Source organism: Uloborus diversus, chromosome 1 (genome assembly GCF_026930045.1).
Source record: "Uloborus diversus isolate 005 chromosome 1, Udiv.v.3.1, whole genome shotgun sequence".
Taxonomy (NCBI): Eukaryota; Metazoa; Arthropoda; class Arachnida; order Araneae; family Uloboridae; genus Uloborus; species Uloborus diversus.
In genome coordinates, this window is record NC_072731.1 from 117742248 (window position 1) to 117767336 (window position 25089).

Here is a 25089-nt window from a genome sequence, read left to right on the forward strand (position 1 = left end):
GCTCCAGTACTTGATTTAAATTATTTTTTTCAGATGAGGGAGAGGGCAGGGTGGGATTTCTTTTTTGCTTTAAATGCATTAATTATATTAATAAAATCCTATTTTCTTCTGAGGGGGTGGTTGAATTTTCGACTTGTTCTGACTAAAATGTGTTTTTTAATTAAATTTATTTTCCTTAGGGGGATACTTTGTTTATAATATTGTGTACTGCATATATTAAGTTTTTTTTATGGGGGGTGACCTTTATTTATTCATTTTTTCCCCCAAATCACATGCATGTTTTAGTTTTAGTTTTTTTTTTTTATTTTTCCAAACTGTTATGCATATTGTAATTAAATTCATTTTTCATTTTCCTTTTGTGGGGAGGGGCATACTTTGTTATAATTGTGTAATTCATATTTTAAGTTAGTTTTTTTATGGGAGGAGGAGGGGTGATTCTTATTTATTTTTTCAAATCATATGCATGTTTTAGTTTTTTTTTCTTTGGGGAAGGTTCCCCCCCCCCCTCTCCGAACTGTAATGCATATTTTAATTTAAATTTTTTTTTCTTCGATCTTATTTCTTTGAATATTGAATAGATGTTTCATCTGCATTTTTCTGGTATTAAGAACTACAGATAAGTGCCAAGAGATTAAGACTAGAAACTTAAATATGAGATTGGCTTCTCTGTTTAAGCAATCACTCCTGTTATAACATAATAATTTACATTGCTTTTGGTTAGATTTGATTTTTTTCTCTACTTACCAGTTGCTGTTACCATGGTGTTAATATTTTTAACCATATAGATTTAGCTCAAGTCCCTTTTTTTTTCTCTAGGGAAAACTGAAAAATTTGTTGGAAGCCCTGATACTGAGCTTTAATGCTTTTTGTTTTTGTGTTAATGAATTTACTTAAGTTTGTCCATTAGTTCATTTTTTACTTCATGGAGCATTCTTGCAGAAAGAAATTAGGTCCAGAAAATTTGTCACAGAAAGTAAAATAAAATTCTTCCACGGGGGTTTTCATATTATATTACTTACTCTTTGTAATATTTATCTGTAGCGTATTTGTGTTTCTGGAGTAAAACGTGTTAATTCTAATGACTGTCATGCAGAATAGAACTTTTTTTTTATGCGGTAAACAAATGTATATCTTACATAGTACTGATTATTAATAATGCATGAAGAAAACAAATAGCTGAAACTGGTGCTGAAAATATGAAACATTACAAAATGCTTCTAAAATACCACGAGGTTTAAAGTTTTTTTAAGAGCAAATGATGCATTTATAAATGAATTCCATTCTTCGTTCCTACAAAATGCTTACTTCGTGAAACCTCCCCAAGCTTGGAACTGCCTGCTTGGTTTCGAATCTGAAGTAGCACCTACAGCGTCTCCTAACTTTGGATAAGAGCCATGATGACAATGTGTTGTCCTGGCAAAACCCCTTCATTTCTCTTTGCGCTTGGGTTTGCCTCATAGTGTAGTTTTCTCTTTCCTGGGAATATGTGTTCCAGAGAAATTACTGTTTGAGCAACTCAGGAGTGTCTTAAAACCTATTTCCAGGGAAAGAAAGATAAGAAAAAAAAAATACAGCTCATACTTCCTGTCTCTTTTGAGCATACAAATAAGAAATGAAAATTAATTTATTACTGCCCAAGCACTGCTTGTTTTGCTAGGGCGGACCGCAAGTCACTGTGTTTAATACAGTATTCTCTCGATACCTCGAAGTCGAAGGGATGGTTTTAAAAAAATATCGAGTTTTCAAGATTGCAAGGTTTTAATCATAGCAAAGTAATATCCTAAACATTAGTCACAAAAGGAAAAATAAGTGGAAACATGTATTAAAAGTTGAAAAAAGTCTAAATGCAATAACGAAAATTTTAATTTTTAAAATGAGCCAAAAATAATAGAGAATCAAAATTGAAAACGAACGTTGTAGTGAAGTAACAAAATGTAGTGATTTACGATTACTAAACTTATCACAGGATTTCACCATTCCCTGTGTCTCTAAAGGGGTTTTCCATTCATCTCCCTTTTTTACGGAGGTAGAAATAGGGTCAAAAAGTCCAACAAAATGGCATGAGTAGGGGGTGAAAAGTTTTAGGAAAGTTTTTTGAGCTTCTCGGGACTTACTCTGGCCTGGCGCCAAAGGCTTGCTGGCCAAAGTGTAAGTAATATAATTTGAAAACCCCTGTGGCAGAATTTTGTTTTACTTTCTGCAACAAATTTTTCGGACCTAATTTCTTTCTGCAAGAATGCTCCGTGAAATGAAAAACGAACCAATGGACAAACTTAAGTGCAATTCATTTCAAAAGGGAAAAATTTATTTATTTTTTAACTAATTTCGCACAACTTCTTGTATAGGTAAATTCATTAACGCAAAAATGAAAAGCATTAAAGCTTAGTATCAGGGTTCCAACAAATTTTCAGTTTTCGCTAGAGAAAAAGAAGGGACCTTGAGCTAAATCTATATGGTTAAAAATATTAACACCATAGTAACAGCAATTGGTAAGTGGAGAAAAAAAAATCAAATCTAACCATAAGCAATGTAAATTATTATGCTAATTTATGTAATGCTAATGCTGCTCTGCTCTGACAGTGCTCTAGAATGAAAATGATAGTAGATAAGCTTCTCCAAATCATTCCTATTCTAACCCCAAAGTAATGAAGCTGTGAGAAATTTCTGGAAACATTCCTCGAGTTGCTTTGAGATAATAAACTGTGGTTTTTCCGGGAAAATTATATTTGACTTCAAAAAATATTTGACATAACAAGGTTTTGATTAAAAATTCTTTAACATAAGAAAGAAAAATAGCATAAAATAACTATGCAAAATCAAGGGAAAAAATATTTTTTTGTCATATCAAGGTTTTTGAGATATCAAGAGCATACTCAGGGGTCTGGCCAGAGGAAATTTGGGTCCGTTAATGGACCCTTCACAAAAATCCGATCATCCAAAACGGACCTTTCACAAAATCCCGATCAACCAAAACAGACCCTTCAGAAAATTCTGATAAACAAAAAGGATCTTTTACAAATTGTTTATTGAAAGCGCAATTCTCAAATCAAAATAACGCATATTTCCATGCATAAAAACAATAATTTTTGGAACCTTTTTTAAAGTTAAATGAAAGGGATCAGCTTATACAAAATGTGCTAACTTTGCAAAAAAAAAAAAAAAAAGGCACTCTTGTGATGCTCTTTCAAGCGATAAATTACTACCACCAAATAAATATAATGCTTGTTTGTTTCTTTGAAAGTCTGTTTGGTTTATAATTTTGCTTGTTTGTTTTGTACAGCAGTGTTGTTGTCAACTTGTCTGAAAATGTGTCAACCTTCTCTGAAAAGGGCATGGTCGCAAGCACCCCCCCCCCCCCCTCGCTCATGATTTAACAAATAATAATATAGGTGCCACAAAATGAACTTAGAACTTCCAAAGGATAGTAGGGGTGAGGGAAAAATGTGATCGCTTCAGATAGGGTTACCAACTTCAAACTTATCACCACTTAGCCTCTGGTAGTGCGATGTTTGCCCTGTTATTTTGGGAGAAAGTTTTATGGGTTGGATTTTTCGATGCTAAAAAGGATAATTAACTAAAAATAAACTTTTATTTACCCTTTTTTCTTTAGATGCCTAAATTTTGAAAAATGCAATCTCTTTACATCCAATATGAGAATCATATTTTATTCTTTTTTCAAGCTAACTTTGCTTTATTAGGATGCAAATAAATGAAAAGTCTCTTTATTTTTGTAACAACACTTATTTCAAGTTTTTAAAGCGAAATTCCATTTTCTTTTATGAGTCAAAAAAAGTCGTTTTTATACTTTTGATGCCTTTAATTTGAGGATTGAGACCTTTTTGCATCCGCTGTTTGAATTGGATTTTTTGATTTTTCGATGCACACTTTGTTAAGAGATATGCAAATATTTATATATTTTTTTATTTTTGTAAAAATCACAGAGGTCATAAGTTTTAAACGAAATTTTGTGCTTTTTAACAGTGTCTTTTGTCAAAAAGTTAAATGCTGAACCCCCCTGCCTGGTCCTTTTTCTTACAGTTATTTTAAATACAATAATGGGTGCCCATCTCCCAGAGAGCGATGCCCCCCCCCCTCCTAATATTAGAAAAACACTCAAGAATGGTATTCTCAACAGAAAAGAGGGAAAACACTCAACTTTAAGTGCCAATGATGCAGTTTGCGCTTTCTCAAGATGATGTGTAAAATTTCGTTTTTTTTTTTTTTTTTTTTCACAAAATTATTTGATTTTTCACAAAAAAATGGACCTTGTGAAAAATCCTGGGCAGAACCCTAATACTGTACTTGTTATGATAAAGCATAAGCATTAAATATAAACTTTATTTACATCATGAGTATTCTTATCCTTTTTTTATGTAACTTGAATACATTTAGTTCTCTTGATGTGTAAGCTGTAAAAATACATTAACCTTAGTTCTTGTGTAATAATTAGATATTTTAAAAAATCCTTTATTTAGTTTTTCAAAAATTCTATATTTTGTTTGAGTGGGTTTGGTTGGATTTATGTAATTATGCTCGCTTTTTGAATTTGTATTCATTTGTTGGTTTTTTGTTAAGTCATAAATTATTTTTTAGGAACAGCTGCAAGATGAAACTAGACAGAAATTAGCTTTGAGCTCTAGATTGAGGCAGTTAGAAAGTGAGAGAGAAAGTTTACAAGAACAGCTTGATGAAGAAGAAGACATCAAAAAGAATCTTGAAAAGCAAATTTCCCTTTTAACAATCCAGGTATTTCTTCACTCAGTGTCTCTTTGTAAGAAAATAATTGCATTTGTGCTTAAAAACTATTTTAATACTTAACAAAAAAAAATTGTTGCAGGTTGCAGACTATAAAAAGAAAGCTGAAGACGAAGCAGATGCTTCAGTGTTGTTAGAAGAACAAAAAAAGAAGTTGGTCAAAGATGTCGATGTTTTGCAGCATAAATTAGACGAACTACAAGTAATATATGAAAAACTTGACAAATCGAAAAGAAAATTGCAATCAGAAGTAAGAGTTTTTGTAGATAAATTACACATTTAAATAATCACTTTACATATATGTGTAGACATGCTAACTTTTTTGACAACCTGCTTTAGATGCAAGAAAGAATGCACTTGCTTTTGGTACTAAATCTTGAGTTGTATTGCGTGACATCTTGTGCATCATAAATTTTATGTTTAATGAGTTTTTTCTGGTATTAGTTAACATGTAAAATACTTAAGTATACTTTCATAGACAGCAAGCAGACTGATTGAAAAATTATTCTTTGTCTCATGATTGCCTCATTTTTAAAACCTCAAGCCATTTAATTTTCGGCCATGAGCTTACCTCTCAAACGTTGTTTTAGGAAGTTTACTAATGATAAATTACTTTTATTTACTATTTAGTAGTCTTGAATTATTTATTTATTTATTTATTACTTTTTTACATCTTGCAAGAAATACATGTTTTTCCCGCATAATTATTTGAGCATAGACCGATTTTTTGAATAATTTTTTTCACTTAGGTTGAAGACCTAACGATAGAATTAGACAGTCAGAGGTCAAAAGTTTCAGATTTAGAGAAGAAACAGCGTAAATTTGATCAGCTCCTAGCTGAAGAAAAAGCTATTTCTGAACGAATTAGCCAGGAAAAAGACAATGTTGAGCGAGAAGCAAGAGAGAAGGAAACAAAGATATTGTCACTCCTTAGAGATCTAGAAGAAAGGGAGGAACGTATTGATGAGCTTGAAAGGGTGAAAAAGCAACTGCAAGCTGAATTGGATGAATTAGTCAATAGCCAGGGTACAGCTGACAAAAATGTGAGTCTTTTATAAATGATTTGTAATGTCAATAAGAATGCTTTGAAATGTTATTGTTGTTCCATATGTTTAGCCTATAGGATATAATTTCATGATTAGCTTCAATTCATAAAAGTGCGTTTATGCTCAAGAGATTGCTTTAGCAACTAAGGATGTTTTTATTTGCAATGCAAGAAAACTTGTTTTGTTCTAATTTCTGATTTCATGTTCTTCAAAGTAAAAAGTTTTCTTTTAGTCTTTTGGCATATTTCCATTTTTTAAAAAACATATGAAATAGAGTGAGATGGAATAAGATAAGTTAAAAAGTAATAAGTGATCAAGTAATGAGTTATGTCTGGGAAGTTGAGATAATATTTTTTGTTATAATTATATATTTAATGATTATTTTGAGATCATATTTAAGAGAAAACCTAATGATGATAAATAAATTATTCTTTAATTAAGTGATATAATTTCTTAGTTTGCTTCTTAAAAATTCATTATAATTTTTCATTGTATTTGTTAATATTCTCTATTTTTAAACACTTTATGTAGAAAAAAAATATTTTTTTTTTTACTTTAAAGTAAAAAGATTCTTTTACTTTATACTTAAATACTAAATTTGGGACACACCACAATTCTGTGTCAAACATTTCCGTCTTGAGAATTTTTGCGCAACTTTCACTCCTGGAAGCAACACTTGGGTTCTCACTTTTCATTTGATGGTTTTAAATGTTCCAGTGTTTTTGATTTTGCTGTTACGAATTAGCTTATCTGTTTAGTTGTTGTTCATTCAGAGTTTTAAGTGTAATGTGATCCATTTAACAGTGCAGTTTAATTTTATTACCTTCTATGTATAAAAGCAGGTTTGCTACGCCATAGGGAAACCTGAAAAAAAACGGGAAAAATACAGGAGATTCAAAATTCAACCAAGGAAAAGGGGGAAAATCCTGGAATTTTATGAAGTTGCAAAAATTTAAGATCAAGAGTTTTTACTACCTAATAATAAAAATAAAATCAAATAAAAAGTGGTAATTTTACTTTGAAGTTTTTTGTAAAATAAATATTAGTACACTGAAATCTCAATTTTATGTTTCTCAAGAGACTAGGTTAAAAAAAGCATAAAATAGAGGAAAACTTAAAGTACTGGAAATGCATAACAAACTGATGAATCACCCAATGAGAAAAATATTAAATGTGGGGAAAACATAGATTCGGGGAACCTAAAATTGGGATTTTACTATATGTGTCAAAAACATTTAATGCTTTATCTAGCATGCATCTTGAATTTTATGCTAGTTTAATTTGTCGGGCATGAGATAATCATCAATATTTATTTTCTGCTTAACTTTTGCTTTTTTTAAAAAGGTCCAAATGGTTAAGAAGTCTTTTTAATAAAAAGTTAATTAGTCTGTCACCAGTTTGTTTCAGTTTGAATGAATTCTTCTTTACTTTCTTACTTTTTTTTCTGTGATGAAACTATCAGGATATTGAGGTTCTCATACAATTACCAGTGTTCATTCATTTGCAATGCTGAGTATTTATACAGGGGTGGGGGTGCAGTTCATAACCAAGGTAAAAAAAATGAAGCAATTCAAGTAACAGTGTTTGTTTTTGTTGATATAGACATTTGTCTTTGTCCTAAAATTTCATCAAAATTGAATCCTAATTTTATGTGATTCCTTACTCTGAACGCCTGCTTTAATTTATTTAACATGTGACTTTTTTATTGGATAGGTACATGAATTAGAAAAAGCTAAAAGAATTTTAGAAGGTCAATTAGAAGAGCAAAAACATCAGATAGAAGAACTGGAGGATGAATTACAATTGACTGAAGATTCAAAACTTAGGCTTGAAGTAAATATGCAAGCCTTAAAAGCTCAACTTGAGAGAGATCTTCAAGCAAGAGATGAACAAAATGAAGAAAAACGAAAATCGTTAATCAAACAGGTGCTTTAATATTTTCTTTTCTTTTTTGTTTTGGTAAGCAATACTTAGTATGGGCAGTAATAGTCTATATAAAATACTGGTCATTAAAATCACTCCACCCCCGAAAATTGCATCAGGAATAAATAAAATACTATTAATGTGGAAACATAAAACTTTAAATAAATAAAGAAAGTGTGTATTCAGTACATGTAATACATTAAAATCAACTTTTTCTCAAAACTTTTTCCAAACAATAAAGAAAATAAATTTTAAATTAATGCATAGCACAATGGTATTTAATAATTACTATAGCTAGTGTATTCTAATTAACTTTATTGTGCACAATTTTGCTAGTTATTGGTTTGAATCTTACTTTAAGAGGTTATAGAACATTAGAAGTCATTTAAAAGACGTTCAATGCCAATCTTGTTCTAGCGAATGACACTAAAACTAAACCTACAACACACTAAGCTCCTCCGTTTCAAATCAGTATGATTTGTCAGTTATGTCCACTAGTACTGCTGTGGAGCAAATGAGCTGTAAAAATTGACTTCTAAGAATTTTCACCGTGTTTGTAAAAAGTATGTAAAACTAAAATTATCAGTACCAGTTGATTTTTTTGTGATGTGAAATGTTAATTTGAGGCTGTCTTTTGTTTGTTTAGCTCTTTTATGATCCTTTTTCACCAATGAATTCAATATTCTTTTTCTTTTATGTTAAATTCAGGTTAGAGATTTAGAAGCAGAACTGGAAGATGAACGCAAGCAAAGGACAGCTGCAATTGCGTCCAGGAAGAAATTAGAGGCAGACTACAAAGACATGGAACAGCAACTTGAAATTGCAAATAAAGTTAAAGAAGATGCTCTTAGGCAACTTAAAAAAATACAGGTAAATTTTTGTATTCATCACAAAGAAAAAAATATAAACGAAATTGTATTTGTTTATCTATGCTTTAATTGTTATGAAATTTTGCTGCTTTCTGAAGAATAAAATAATTGAAAAGAAATTAATTCGCTTGAATCAGGCAGTAACAGAATTATTTTAACAAGTTTTCCCGTAAAGTTTTATCCTACTTGGTAAAAGATATTTTTGTTAAATTTGAATTTTTTTAATCGCTGATCCATGAAATTAGACCACTAACGTATGAGGAATCCTTCTGAGTATTAACATTTTTTTTAAATCAAAATTCTTCGAATTTTTACTACTCAAAGCTTTTTTCACTACCTCCTTCCTCCATCAGATATCTTACAGTTAAATATAATAAATTTCTAAGCAATAATTTAAGTAACTCATCACTAAATGCCATATTAATGGCTATTGTTATTACTTTTTTAACTGAACTATTTTTTACTTGTTAAAAATCTAAGTGCTATTTTATTTAAGGCTCAAATGAAGGATTATCAAAGGGAGGTTGAAGAATCTCGTTTATCTAAAGAAGAACTGGCAATACAGACGAAGGAAGCTGAGAAAAAACAGAAAGTGCTTGAAACGGAATTGATTCAATTGCAAGAAGATCTTGCGAGTTCAGAAAGAGCAAGAAAAGCTGCTGAATCTGAAAGAGATGAACTCCATGAAGAGATTAATAACAACGCATCTAAAGGGTATATTTTTTGAAGAGCGAGATTGCTTTTTTGGTTGGGGAGAGGGATGTAGATTTTGGTTCCTCAGAGTTCATACACTTGTCAGAGCCAAACTTAAGCCGATTAGAGCAAAAGAGCCCAATGGGGCCCCATGCCAGCACGGGCCCCACTCTATTTCTTTTTTCCCTTCACGAAAATAAAAAAGGAAATGATAATTTCAGATGAACTTAACTGATATTAATCATAAAATACTTAACTGATATTTAATCTGGGGGTATGGAGCTACTTTCAGTGCTGCTGTTAAGGGAGTAGAGGGAGTTTCTTGAGGCTTTTAGCATCCCTATTAAAGTTAGCAAATAAATATCCAAAACTACTAGTCTCAAATAAATTTTCAGAAGAAAAAATTAAAATATGTAGCCAGTTGAACATTTTTAAATGCATATCTAAGGCTGTATTCTCTGCTCCCTGAAACTTCCGGTCAAGAGAAAGGAACTAGGTAGTGGGGAACCAAAGTACAAATTTTTAATAAACATCCGCAATTAATACGGTCCGCAATAACGTAAGGGTCAAGGGCCCTTATCCCAAGATCTTACTATAACATTAGCAATGCGGAAATTTATCCGAGACTCCGTAATTTCAGGAACTTCCTGAGCTATATTTTTAATTTATTTCATTGATACGAGGTGTGGCTAGAAAAAAACCGAACTGATGCTATAAAAAAATTTTATTTTCCATTATTTACAATTTGATGTTATCTCCTTCAATGTACTCTCCTCCTCGGTCTATACACCGCTCCATATGAATTTTCCACTGTTCATAGCAATGCTGCAGATCATTTTTGGTAAGTCCATACATTACTTCCGTCGCTTTTTCTTTTACTGCTTCAACACTCTCAAATCTAGTTCCTTTCAAAACTGACTTGACTTTAGGGAAAAGAAAAAAATCACAGGGGCCCAAATCAGGTGAGTAGGGTGGATGGTCTAAGATGGGAATGTTGTGATTGGCTAAAAACGTCTTCACTGACAACGCATTGTGAGCTGCGGCATTTCATGTGATTCAAACTTTCATGAAGAATCTGCCTAACACTTTCCTTGTCAATTCCTGTCAACTCAGACATTGCTCTGATTGTTAAACGGCGATCTTCTCGAACAAGTTTACCGATTTTTTTCAATGTTTGCATCAGTTTTTGCTGACAATGGTCTGCCAGTGCGAGCGTCATCACTTGTGCCTTCGCGGCCATCTTTAAATCGTTTAAACCACTCAAACACTTGTGTTCGCGATAAACAATCATCGCCGTAAACTTGTTGCAACATTACAAACATTTCACTTGCAGATTTTCCAAGTTTGAAAAGAAATTTGATGTTAACACGCTGTTCTTTCTGTACGCTCAACATTTTTCCGACGCACAGACAAAACGTCAACTACTTAGAACAGACGCCACGGGCAGACTGAGTGCAGGAGGTAGATGAAACTCGAGCAGTAGGCGGAGCAAGAGTCACATGACAGGCCAGGCGACTTTCAGCCTTATTGCATTCGTTTTATTGTTTCACCTGTGCTAGTTTGATTTTTTTCTAGCCACACCTCGTATATTTACTTCTAATATTTTTTTTTCTTTAATTGTGTAGATACAAAATCTAAAAAACTCAACAGCAATGACAATTTTTTTAATACATAATTACCATTAACATAGGTACAATTCTGAAAAATAAATAAATGATAAACTTTAAATACTGCGTGCTTAATACACGTAAAACATCTCCATAACAATTCCAAAGAAAGCAAATTGCCGTTTATCTTCTAATGATTATACATGTAGCCTGGAATTTGGTTTGTAAACCTTCAAGGCCAAAAAATTTCCTGAGGCAGTCACCAAACCCTGACATATCTCCTAACATGACTGAAGATGCGTTTTCAAGGTTTCAATTTCAAAAAATTCAGGAGAAGGCAACTCAAACACCCTTTCCTCAACTTTATCACAAAAAAAACTGACTAAAATATAAATCATTCAGTTTTCAATTTTCACTGATTTCCAAGGAAGGAAGATTTATAAATTTCACAACCCTCCTCCTCTTTTTTTCCACTAACGTCTCCAAAGGTAGCCTAAAATAGTGTTTTTAAGACTTGGCTTTTGAAATATTTCATAGGGAAGGTCTCTGAAACCTTTTTCTTAACTAATGACCCCTTTCTTTAGCATCAGCACAATAGCTCAAAATTTTCCTTTTAGAAAATACAACCACGAGAAAACTCTCGAATCTTTCCTTCCCATGGATAGCATAAAATTGATTTTAGTTTCGAAAAAAATCTGGGAGGAATCTCCTTTCTTTAACTGTATCGTTCCCAAACAGGGCCTAAAACTGAATTTTTAACACTTCAGTATCGAAAAATTTACGAAGTGTTACTGAATCCCCTAAAGTCACCAATGATAATCTAAAATTGTGCCTTAAAGCGCTCAATTTTGAAAGTTTTCTGCAAGAGATCACCTTATTCCTTTCTCCAATTTCATCAAACATTATCTAATTTGAACAAAAAATTTTGAGAGGAGCCCCGAGTTTCCTATCACTACCAAAATTAATCTAAACTTACAGGGAACCTCCGCCTCTCACTATTTCCCTTAATTTTAATTAAACACAATTGTCCAAATTTGTGATTTTAGACGTCAGCTTTGGAGACTCTTCCAGAGATCGTAGGAAGTTTATTTGACTTCTAACGTCCCCCCCCCCCCAAACCTCATCTCCTTACAAAAACTGCTTTTGTAAACTTCAATTTCGAAAAATATGCCAAAAGAACTCCCCCCTTCCCTGCAATTTCATTGCACTTCTGACATCCCAAAGGCATCTGGTTTTTTGCATGTAGTCTAAAATTAAATTTTTTTAACTGATAAATTTTGGTGCATTTTCCTTTTCCGTGTAAGTTATAAATTGTGCATATAGGCGGCTCGTATGGGCTGGGGGTGGAGGGGGGCTACTGCCCGCTCCCTTCCTATGGTAATGGGGCTTGCCTATAACACTTCTCAAAGTTATGCAATAATTATCGATGGAAAAATAATTTTTTACTAGGTGGGTTGATTTGTTCCACGAAAATAAAAACTAAGAATTCCAACTAAATGAATTTTTCTCATGTTATTTCACGATAATCGAACTTTGAATTGGAAGAGGGAAGTCTACGGCAACCATCCATTCTGGTCTTGGAGGCCATATTCCATATTCGTTGAAGGTCATTTAATTAGCCATGTTAAAATCCCATAATATCGTTCAATTTTACAAAAACATAAAAAGAAAGAAAAAATCCGCATCAGCGTCCTCATGCGCCAACTGCAAGTGATTGGGCATAAAGATTCTTAGAGCTACCTTGCTTTGTTGTTAAATTTGCTGTTATTTTTTTGGCCATTCATTCATTCTTTTCTTAAGATAAAAAGAAGTAAAAATCAAACGTGATGTAGAAATTCAAAGGAAGACGGATATTTGCGGCAGTTTCGAATCCTTTTGCCCGAATCAGAAAAATCGGTCGACACCTCTTGAATTCGTAAAGGGCCCCGCCAGATTTCTCCAATCGAGCCGTGCTTGTGCAAAGGCTGACTCTGACACTTGTGGTTAAAAAAAATTCCCCGACTTTTCCGGGTTTTCTAGGTTATTTTTTAGAAAATTCCCGGTTACTTGCTTAATTCAAAATCAAGTTTAAGTAACAACATTTTCAAAATAATCAAAATTGTTTAAAGTAGCAATGTGTTAGAACTAAAACTTTTCCACTTATAGGTTTAAAAAAATATATCTTGGATTTTTTAAAAAATTTTCACTTACAATTTAAGTTTTTTTTAAAACATTTTGTTCAAAATTGTTTTAATTTGTTTACTACTTGTTGAAAACAAAGTACTTTCAAGCTATTGTAGCGTTTCTTTGATGCCACATGTCATGCATATTAGCGTTTTGCTGTTATCATGCAGCAATCTTTCTTCGCTTTTGGTTTACAATTCTTCATTTTATTTTCTTATTAGTATGTAACACAAAACATATTGAGCAAAGTACAAAGCTATTTTCAGTATAAATATGATTAACTTGCTGCATCAATGGGCATACCATATAATGCATAATAACAAAAATCAACACATGCGTTGATCATAGGCCGATGCCAATAATCATCAGTTTAGGGATAAAGGATGCTTAAAAATGAGAGTTATTATAAACGATAAAACTTAATTATTTTATGTACCTCAAATTAAAACTGTTAGCACAACAAGAAAAAACTTCATCCGCTTTTCTTTCTGTACTAAGAACAAAACGCATTCCATGAAAAAAAAAAATCTGAGCTTTTCTGTAGCAATCAAGTTTGTCTGAGCAACAACAGCAAAACAAAATTTAAAATTAAATAACTAGAATCATTCTATTTATTTTATTTCATATTTTGTCTCCACAAGACAAACCTACATTTATTTATCCTTTGCTAAATTTAGCCTATGTTTAATCCTAATGTTATTTTCTTACAGTGCATTAGACCCAAAATAATATTCACCTTTTTTCTTTTAAAACACTGATGAGAAAAACCAAGTATGTATTTAAAAGTTAAAAATTAGTATTATTCGCGAAACCAAACTTTTGAGCCATAGACACAATTTTTTGTAAAAGTTTCATAAAAACAAAGTAAAAATTTTATTACAGTTGTTATCATACATTTTTTAGCAGTATATTGAACAAAATATAAATTCCTTCTTTTAAAATTTGAGTTACATCAAAACCATGTAGTTATAAATTAAAGTTTTGTATGGTGTAATATCGAAACCGTGTTATAATAATCTCAAATTTGGTACCGTGTAAAATCGAAACCATGTTGTAGAAGTATTGCGTTACACGAGAGATGCCTGTATAGTATTTCTTACGATTCTCTAGCATTCAATCATAAATTTGAGTTTTGAAACATGCATATTTTCCTGGGAAAGTTTGGTTTCAAATGAATTGAGCCGCACTTTTCTTCGTTTGTGGTGGCATTTTCTTGGAATAATTGAAAACTACAAGAATAATTTATGATGTGATTCTGTTCCTTTGACTTGAAAAATTTTGTATTGACCATTACTTTCAACCATTTTTATCTTTTATTTTTAGAAGAAGAGGACTTGTAAGTTTGTCTTCTTGCCACGCCCACTCGAAATGTAATTTAGCTGCATCCAAATTGATTTAAGCAAATGCCATCCGTAAAAAAGAATATTGTTCACCAGTTTTTAATCTTAAGTTTCTTAAGATTTTAGGACGGAAAATTGATTGCTAATTTTCGTTGGAGACACTTAAGATAGCAATAATTGAGGAATTCTTATGCTCTGGTAATAAATATGCAGATATTTCAAGTTTCTTAGATTCAGGCATTTTTTCCACATTCTTAGTGTGTCTTCAATTTTTATTTTTACTTATTTATTTTATTTATATTTTTTCTAAATTTTTCATATTTTTTTCACATGTATTTTAAAATTCCTTCTTTTATGACAGCATTATTTGTTCATTGTAATTTCATTATTAATTTTGTGATTAAGTATCAAACACTTAAAAATGAAAAGTTTTAATGTTGCCTTTGCTTGATATTCAGATTTGTTAATCAAGTTATAATATATGCATATATATATATATATATATATATATATATATATATATATTTGTAATGTTATATAAGGTCAAATATATAAGTAAATAACTTACACATACCAAAAAAAATAAATAAAAACAAAAAGCTTATTTGAGGCAGTGAGAAGCAAAGGGATGTAAGTGCACATTCAAGTTTTGAGTAAAACGCATTTAAAGATATCCTAGGTAGGCTTTAATTGTTTTTTTTTTCCCCTAAATAATGGTGTATTGTAACAACTACCAGAGCTACTAGTACCATTTCTTGCCCCAAAACTTAGGGGAGGTTCACCTACCATGTGTATTGGTTATGTCCAATATTTTCAATTTTGCCACTTACATCCCTTTGTTTCTCAGTGCCTCATTTAATAGCTCTTTAAAACTGACTTGTAACTTGCTGAGGTTAAACATTCGTTTTTGCTTTCTTTCTTTTTATTTTTTTTATTATTTAATTTTTAGTCTTTTTGAATATGTTTTTGAGTTTCATGAAGCAAACAAATTTTTAAAATAGGTATCAAAGCACTCTAGCTTAGATGTGCACTTAAGCAGTGATGTATTAAGCAAAGCAAATATGTGAACTAAATTTAAATCTGAAGAGTAAAAAAAAAAGTAGAGCAGGACAAGACTAGTCTTTTAAGAAAAATATTAGAGGAAAAAAAAAGAAAAATAATGTAGCAATAATAATAAATGTAATCAACAGAGCTTCAATTAGTAGTTGGAATTATGGTGGTTTTGCATCCTTAATCTCCGTTTTTGTTGTTTTATCTTGTCCCATATGTTTCTTTGTGTGAAATATACATTGCGGCTCCAAATCGATGGAAAATTTAAATTTTTGCTGCTGCAAGCTGCTCCAAATTTGCAAATTTACTGCTCCAGACTGCTCCAAAGTCACTATTTTCCTGCACCTGAGGTTGCTCCAAAAGTGGGTTTCAGCTGGCACATCCCTGCTTTACTTAGGCCCGTTATCTATCATTGGCATAGGTGAGGATTAAAATCCTACGAGCGCAATGACAGTGAATACGTTTCATGCTTGTGCTTCAGAGAAACTTTGATTCAAAATTTTAATTATGATTACTATTAACATTACTGTTGCAAGGCAACAAAATTTGTAACAATGGGTTTTATATTTGAACATTTAATGTGGAAAATAATTGAAATTTGCTGTTTTCCATCTTAACCGAAATAATAACTTTATTTTAGAATTTAAATTTTTCCTCCTTAAGATTAAACAAATCATTTAGTGAAATCCCCAAGTCTCTAAGTGGTCTAATTGCTGAGACATAAGCAAAAGCAGGCCTCAGATTTTTTCGTGACAATCAGGCCAAGTATTATAAAAATGCTTTAAAAGAAGAAATTTTCTTAATATCAGGTTTGCCTGTTGTTTAGGGGGAAGATAAATAACAAATTAATTTCTTTTTACAGGTCTTTCTTGGTTGACGAGAAGCGAAGACTAGAAGCTCGCATACAACAGCTCGAAGAGGAAATGGAGGAAGAGCAAGGTAATTCTGAAGTACTGCTAGAGAAAGCAAGGAAAGCTCAGACACAAGTAAGATGCAAAAAAGAAAAGAAAAAAGGTTTACATTCTACATTACATAAAAATAACTTCAAAAAGATTTATAGGAAGTTTATGTTTATATGCTATAAAATTAATTATTGTATTTTAGTCAACTACTAAAATATGCAAGTGAAATTGGTACCTAAAGAACAATCTGCATAGTTTGAATGTAAACTGTGTCCCTAAAATTTTAGCTGCCGTTAATTCACCAGTTTTTATTTTTTTTTTCTTTAAACATAAAAAAACTATAAATGGTCTTTTAAATATCCTCTTCATCTCTCGATTGTTAAAAACTAAATTTTTGTCCTTAAATATAATGCTGTTTTCAACAAGGATGCAGCACACCTTCTACTGAAAAAACACAAGCATGGTGTGGGAATTCATAATTTTATTAGGGCCAAATAATAAACTACCTCATCTCCAAATGTATATCATTTTGATCAGTGGTTCTCAACCAGTAGTCTGGCAAACTGGCACGAGTCCATAGAAAAAATTGGAAAGTCCATTTTGTGTGCATGTGTGTGTGTGGAGCGTTCATACCTAAAACCCGGCCAAAAGTTGAAAATGGAATGGAAGTCAAAAATGTTTGCTTGTCCTCGTCAAAAATTTTCGTTACTCAAAAGAGAAAACACCATAATAATAATATCCTTAACGATTTCTTTTATGCAATTTTGTAATGAATTTTCGTATCTTTCTATGATTTTGCAGCAATATTTATTATTTAAGTGTAATTGTTACAATAATTACTTATTTTATTTTTAACATATAAATATTTCTTTTAAAAGTTATTTAACTCTAAGTAAAGCTTTATTTATGTAGTATTTATTAATTAATTTTGTATTATATTGTTTTCTAAAGAAAGGGAAAAAGACACAAAACCATTTGCAAAATGATTGATAGAGAACGAACCCATAAAATAAATAAAAGTTCTTCTCAATTTTTGAGTTTGTCTCTCTTATTTATTTTGTTACACATTATAAAATATTTTTAATGCAGTTGATAACATCCTGATACCTGTGCTTGTTCTTGTGATAATTTTTGATGTGCATGTTATTATTGTGAAATTTTTGATTCACATGAATATTAGCTTCTCTCCCCCCCCCCTTAATGACACATTCATAACTGTTAATAATGATAGTTTCCTCTTAATTAAACGATCTGGCAAGAGCTGTTGGGCATGCTTTTGAAATTTCAATTATAAAATGATGATTATTGTGATCAGCTAAATCTTTACATTTAAATAAACATAGCAGAACTTGTATCAGAAATGCAATATTTATGTATTTAAATATTATTTTTTTTAAATAGATTGAGCAACTTGCTGCTGAATTAGCTTCAGAAAAAACAACAACACAAATGCTAGAAAACAATCGAATACTCTTAGAAAGACAAGTTAGTACATTTCTGTGCATTTGTTCATTTTAAAAGTAAAAATACAATGAATAATAAGCAATTATTTTATTAACAAATTTAATAGTTCACTTAATGTCTAGTAAAAGTTTGTCAAATTTTCTGCGTTTTTACAGTAGCCGAGCAATTAGAAACTTATTGTGTATGTATGTTTATAGAACAAAGAACTGAAATTAAAACTTCAAGAAGTTGAGAGTTCTCAGAGAGCCAAATCTAAGACAGCCATAGCTTCATTAGAATCCAAACTAGGTCAACTAGAGGAACAGTTAGAAGAGGAAACAAGGTTTGAACTGAACATTTTTATATTAAGCTATGTTAGAGAAATTGATATGAAAATAGTTGAAATAATCTTTGTATTCAAAAAGAAGAAGAAAAATAATGCTTCAGCAGTTGCAATGTACTATAGTATTCAGAGCTCGTATGATGCTAAAAATAGCCTGCTTCTTGTTTTTATGTTTTAAGAGACCATAGAAGTGTTCAGTTTTACTTAAAAGTGCTTTAATTTTTGTTTTGTATGTACATAAACATGAAATGCTCTGCTTTCAGGCTAGAAAACTAAATTCGCTCTATGAAATTTTTTTAAAAATAATCCATAAAATTTACTGATTGAAATAAATTTTTGCTAAAACTAATTTTAATCGAAAACAAAACCTATCAGGTGCTTTCACTACATTTTATCTTTTTTGCATAAAATAAGCAAAAAGAAAGTCTTTTATTTTTGAAAAAATAGATCTTGTTTAAAATATTAAATGGTTCGTTTGCCTCAAATGCCATTGAAGAACTTAAGTTATTATTTTATCTTATTTTTTATCTAAGCTTGTTGATTCTTGAAAGTATTCTTGAATTATGGAGCTTACAAAATTAAGCCAGATGTTTTCCTCAAAACATTCAAATACAGCCTCAGAATACCCACAAAAAACATATAAATCCGTCAAAATTCAGAAATTTCCCCAAACTTAATTCTTTCTTCTATATACTAGATGTTGAAAAAGTACTAGTGTTTTAGAGCTAGTAATTGGACCAACTTTAATTTGACAGAGATTAGTTAAAATTTTCTTTAAAATCATCTCGAACTATATCGGTATTTAAAAAATTCTGGAGATAGGACCAGTTTTCCAGTTTTTAGAATGATGGAAGCAGATAAAACATCTTTCATTCACTGGGTATAATGATTCATTTGTAACACTAGTAAATAAACATGCAAATTTAGTAGGATGGGCCGAAAAAAGAAAATTTTCGAAAAGCAACTTCCAATAGCAAGAAAAAGTTGTGTCCGAAACATATAAAAAATAATTTAAAAAATTAATATTTATGTCTTCAGATCGTGCAAAAAAAGGGTAAAAAATTTAAAAGGCAGCAAGGTTTGAAAAAAAAGGTAAAAAGTTGTCAATTTTCAAATTTTGTTCTAATACCATTTAAATGCTTTCTTTTAATAGTCTTTTCATATATTTTTTAAAATATTTGCATTCCTTTGCAGTTTTTAATTCCCTGCATAATCCTCAAATTTACGTGAAATTAACCAAAAATTGACATTTTTAGCTTATTTTGTACATTGCAGTATTTCTTCTTTTAGATCCCAGCCATAATTTTTTTTTTTTTATAAACTATAATGTGCCGTACACAGCTTTTTGCTGGAAATGTAATCACATTTTGTTCCATTAACAACTCAGAATTAAACCTAAGTAGGGGGTTGTACTATGTATTTCACCCTGCAATTCCCGAGAAGAGTAGTTAATTACAGGACTTATAAGTAACTTACACTCACAATAACTATATTATTTTAAACACGTTTCTACATTTAAATCAAGGTTTGAAGTTGGACTGCTGACTAAATTTTCACATTGATGATTGCGAACATAAAATTTTTCACATTAATAGAAATCTTGTCTCATGCCAAAATACCCAACCTACCGACTCACTAACCAATATAACCCTTTCTACAGCCAGAGTGTAAAAGAAGAACATTAACTGAATAACGGGTAAAACTTCAACTGTTTTTGTATAATTATAGAGTATTAACTTCGATAGAACTCAGTTGGAAGAAATGGAACTTGTCAAAACTGACTTAAAAAGCGAGCAAAAGTATGTTTGATGGATATTGTCAATGTAATACAGAAATGCAAGTGCAAAATTGATCTCGCTCTACCAAAACCAAGAACTTTCAGTCATTAGCATTCTTTAACACATTCTAACGGAGTACTGAGGCTGTATATTTTTCCAACTAAACTACAAAGCTCATGAATTATATCTTTACAAATTATGCTTCTTGGTTCGATAAAATTATAATGTAAAGAAGAGAATAAACTTCCAGGGACCCGTACAGTTATTTAAAGTTACAAAATCTACAAGTCAGGTATCTGATGATCTTTTGAACATCATGGATCCAGTGATACAAAGAAATGCTTACTTTGCCATTTTTGAGAAATTGTTGTTGGTCATGGCAGTGGACTAAAGACGAAATGCAAGGGAATTGGGATTAAACTACGGTGTACAGTACAACGCAAAATATTATCCATCGGGAAACGCTTCTATAGCTGTAAGAGAATTTCTGCCCCCGATATTAAAATTTGAAACTTTGAACATAACAGTTAAACAATTACTTGATTGACCAACGTGTTTACTTACCTCAACTTCAGTGATGAACTGGAAAACAAGGATATTTTATCTTCTTTAGGAATTATACATTTCTAGAAATTATACATTTAAGTACAATCGGACCTCCATATATCGAAGTAGCAAATTGCCGGAAAAAAATTCGATATATAGAAACAATCTTATTTTATCATAAAAAAAAACTCCTAAAACATTAAAATTAAAGTTAATTTTCGTGCATGAAACCCAATTTCTAATTTATACGAGCATCGGATTAAACGAAAGTTAATAACTGAAAAATTAACAGAAATTGCATTTTTGTACCTTCATACATCTTCATTCTTCGGAAGTTCAACTTGATTCGTAACATGAGGGGATTTTCGTTTTGACAATGTAATCGAGAGAAAAGTAAAAAAATCAATCTACTTAACTTGAATGATTTTTACTGAAACTAAAGGACTAGGAATGATAATCAACAGACAAAAAGGAAAACTTGAAACTGATTTTACAGTGTTACTGGTTACAACTAAGATTTGAAACAAACTTGAGGGAATTTAAAAACTCCAGAACGGAACAACGAAGTATCTGCACACCCGTCAAACCCAGATTTCTTATGAGTTTCTTAGCAAGCTTTAGTAAACATAATGTTCTCCCCTAACCTTCATTTTTCATGAGACAAACAGTCTAAAGTGGAAAAAAAAATCTACGAACCCAGTAGCAGAAACTTTTTAGCCAGTCTGCGACACTATTTTGGGCAGTTCAAAATAATCTGCAGCATTATTTTTACTTTTATTTTAAGTTTTCCTAAAATCAGGGGTGATTGTATTCCGGTATTTTACCGGATCTCTGGTATTTTCGTCTTGATTTCCGGTATCTTCATCTTCGAAAATACCGGAACTCCTTTATTTTCAGAAAAACCCACTTTTGTAAAATTTAGGTCGATGTTTAATGAAACGTCGAAAGTCCAAATTGAAGACGTTTCCTTTGGTATAAAAAAATAGCTACCGTCATGTCTCATGTTTTGCAATCTCTATGGTAATTATTGAAGAATAGCTGTGGTGGGAGATGGAATAAAGGCTGGATAAGAAGAGGAAGGAGGGTTACTTGCCATTTTTCCCCTTAATATTTTCTTTTCAAGATGTCTAGCATTTCTCTGTTGCATATCTTAATATGCAGATGATGTAACTAGGGGTGCCCATTACCCCAGACTGCGATGGCACCCCTCAATTTTACCAAGCCCCCCTCTTCCGTCAAGAACAGCCACCCACTAATAAAAAGACTTAAATTCTTCTAAATTAATTTCTCCAAAAGTTTCTGTGGTAAAATCTGCCTCATGATCCCCCCTCCCCGACACAAATGCATGAATATCCTTGCTGTAACTATATTATTAGAATAAATTGCTAAAATATTTATTCACCAAGATGGCCTATGACTTTTTCCTGTTGCAGGTGCTTATGTAATAGGTTTTGCAGTTCCGCCCCCTTAAAATGTTGAATTAACCGACCTGTATGTATCGAAAATATCGATATTTGGAGAGCGATATATCGTGGTATTAAAATTCGGATATCTCCCAGCCCTATTGCACAGTGATCATAATACATGCTGCCCCTTTTGCATCAAATTTATTAAATTCTGAAATCTTTATGCACTTTTAGTAAATGAATGTAATTAATGGTTAAGGATTCAGATACAATGGAGAAAAATGAAACATTCTTTGAAACATTTTAAAAAATTAGAAAAATTAAAAGAATTTAATTCCTTTCATGCACTTGGACATATTAAGTCCAATGAAAATTTCGAGTTTTAGCCCCAACAAATAATTATGTATATAAATAATGTGTACATACATGTAATGTTAATATATGCCTATCAAAACACTTTTTCTTCTTGGAAAAAAAGTTCAGGTATTTTTTCATGGAGTCACAATCACCCCTGTAAAATACACAAGTCCCTTGAAAGGTCAAGATTCAGATATGTTCCAACTGGCCAGTGGCCACTAGACCCGAAAAACTTAGTGGCCCCCACCGTCGCCGAGTTTTAAAATATAAAAAGGGTTTTGGGAGGGGTCACTACTTTCATAAAAATAAATAGAACTCTGCACACTATAAAAAACAATTATTCAGTTCATATTTATTTAAATGTGAAAAATTCACGTTTAAATAGGCTTTTGATTTTTTTTTCAAAAAATGAATAAATAAATAAATTAGTGAATAAGAAGTTGGCAGGAAACTGCATTTTAGATGAATGTTTTAGTTTATAGCAGAACTTCCAAAGCAATGAGGATCAAATACAATTGTGCAGATAATAATTCATTTTTCATGAAAATAATTTTAAAAAAAAACATGATTTATTGTACATTTTGTTACCTTCAATAGTTTGTATTGAAGTTAACTGATCAAAAACTTGATCCCCTATTCATTTTAGGGAACTTAGGCAAGTAATAGTCTCGTCTATTTCTATCTTGCAAATGACCAAATATGGCGTCTACGCGAAAAATTCAATGATTATAAATAGATTTTTTTAATTTGTAATGTAGTAATAGAGAGAGATTCAAAATCCTTGAAATAGCCTCTAAAACAATGAATATAGGATAATATGTCAAAGATAATGTTTTGCATTTTTCAAGACAATAATTAAGATTATCCGAAAAAAATGGCAATTTTCAACAGTATACAAATACAAAAGTGACGACCAGCAACAGGCTCTGGGCCCAGCTAGACTGGTCCTAGTCAATTTACAATCCCCAGTGAAGATCAATGGCCCTCTTAAAACTGTCTACTCCTTTGCTCATTACCACCTCTTCCGGTAAGCTGTTCCAAGGTTCCACTACCCTGCTAAAATAATAATTTTTCCTAATATCCATGTTAGCCTGAGATTTAAATAGCTTAAAACAATGACCCCTTGTCCTGTTTTCAGTGCTAAACTTTAGCCCCGTAACATCTTTCGTTTTAATAAGTTTAAACAGCAGAATCATGTCCCCTCGGTCTCTTCTTTGCTCAAGACTGTACATTTTTAGCCTTCTAAGCCTGGAATCATAATCTAAGTGGGAAAGTCCACTTATTAGCCTTGTAGCCCGCCTTTGAACCCTTTCCAATACATTAATGTCTTTCTTAAGAGAAGGAGACCAAAACTGAACAGCATACTCCAAATGGGGTCTTACCAAACTTCTATATAAGGGCAGAAGAACTTCTTTAGATTTATTTGAAATAGATCTATTGATAAACCCAAGCATCTTATTGGCTTTGTTGAGCAATGCTGCACTGTTGGCTAAACTTTAAATCCTGACTTATTAGGACCCCCAGATCAGTAACTTTGTCTGCCTGACTAATGACTGAACCTTGCAAATAATAACTTGTACACTTATTTCCATGCCCTAAATGTAGCACTTGACATTTCCCAACAGTAACAGCCATACCCCATTTATCAGCCCACTCCGTAATATGATCTAGATCCTCTTGCAGCTGATTTGCTTGTTCTTCATTTTCTACAGTCCCCATAACTTTGACATCATCAGCAAAACAATTCATGTTCCCAGAAATATTTTTGTGAATATCGTTCATAAAGACAATGAACAAAACAGGCCCTAACACTGATCCTTGAGGAACCCCGCTTAAGACCTCACTCCAATTAGAATAATTTCCCCTTACAACTACTCTTTGTTTCCTTCCGGTCAGCCAATTTTTTACCCAAATGAAAGTTTTCCCTCCTATTCCTATATCAGCTAATTTGCTAAGTAGAGCAACATGCGGTACCTTATCGAAAGCTTTTTGAAAATCAATGTAAACAACATCTACAGGCTTCTTATTGTCCAAAGCCATGGTAACTTCGTCATAGAAATGTAATAAATTAGTTGCACAAGATTTACCTTTCCTAAAACCGTACTGAAAACTAGTCTATAGATTATTAGTCTCTAGAAAGTTTACTGTCTTAATTTTCATCAATGTTTCAAAAATTTTGCAAACCACCGAAGTTAGACTCACAGGTCTATCATTTCCCGCACTCCCTTTAGACCCTTTCTTGAAGAGCGGTGTAATGTTAGCCAGTGGCGTAGCTAGACCCGACTTTCGGGGGGGGGGTTACTTCTTATATATATATATATATATATATATATATATATATATATATATATACATATATATGTATGTATATGTATGTATATATATATATATATATATATATATATATATATATATATATATATATATATATATATATATATATGTATGTATATGTATGTATATATATATATATATATGTATGTATGTATATATATATATATATATGTATGTATATATATATATATATATGTATGTATATATATATATATATGTATGTATGTATATATATATATATATGTATGTATGTATATATATATATATATGTATGTATGTATATATATATATATATATGTATGTATGTATATATATATATATATATGTATGTATATATATATATATATATATATATATATATATATATATATATATATATGTGTGTGTGTGTATAATTGCTTGGAATTTTTCCCTTTTCTTCTTTTTTTTTTCTTTCTCTTCTCTCTTCTTTTTCTCTTTTTTTTTGAGACTAACTTTTCGGGGGGGGGGGTTTGTCCCCAAAAACCCCCCCCCTTAGCTACGCCCCTGATGTTA

General features: G+C 31.4%; 1 protein-coding gene across 1 annotated transcript in view; it reads left to right on the forward strand.

The window, feature by feature from the left end:
• Nucleotides 1-25089, forward strand: part of LOC129234547 (myosin heavy chain, non-muscle-like) — a 113676-nt gene that overhangs the window by 69167 nt on the left and 19420 nt on the right. The window contains 9 exon segments of the mRNA XM_054868565.1: nt 4594-4746; nt 4838-5005; nt 5505-5798; nt 7515-7727; nt 8433-8594; nt 9090-9307; nt 16309-16432; nt 17750-17833; nt 18010-18134. Of these exon segments, the coding sequence (XP_054724540.1) occupies nt 4594-4746; nt 4838-5005; nt 5505-5798; nt 7515-7727; nt 8433-8594; nt 9090-9307; nt 16309-16432; nt 17750-17833; nt 18010-18134 (1541 nt within the window).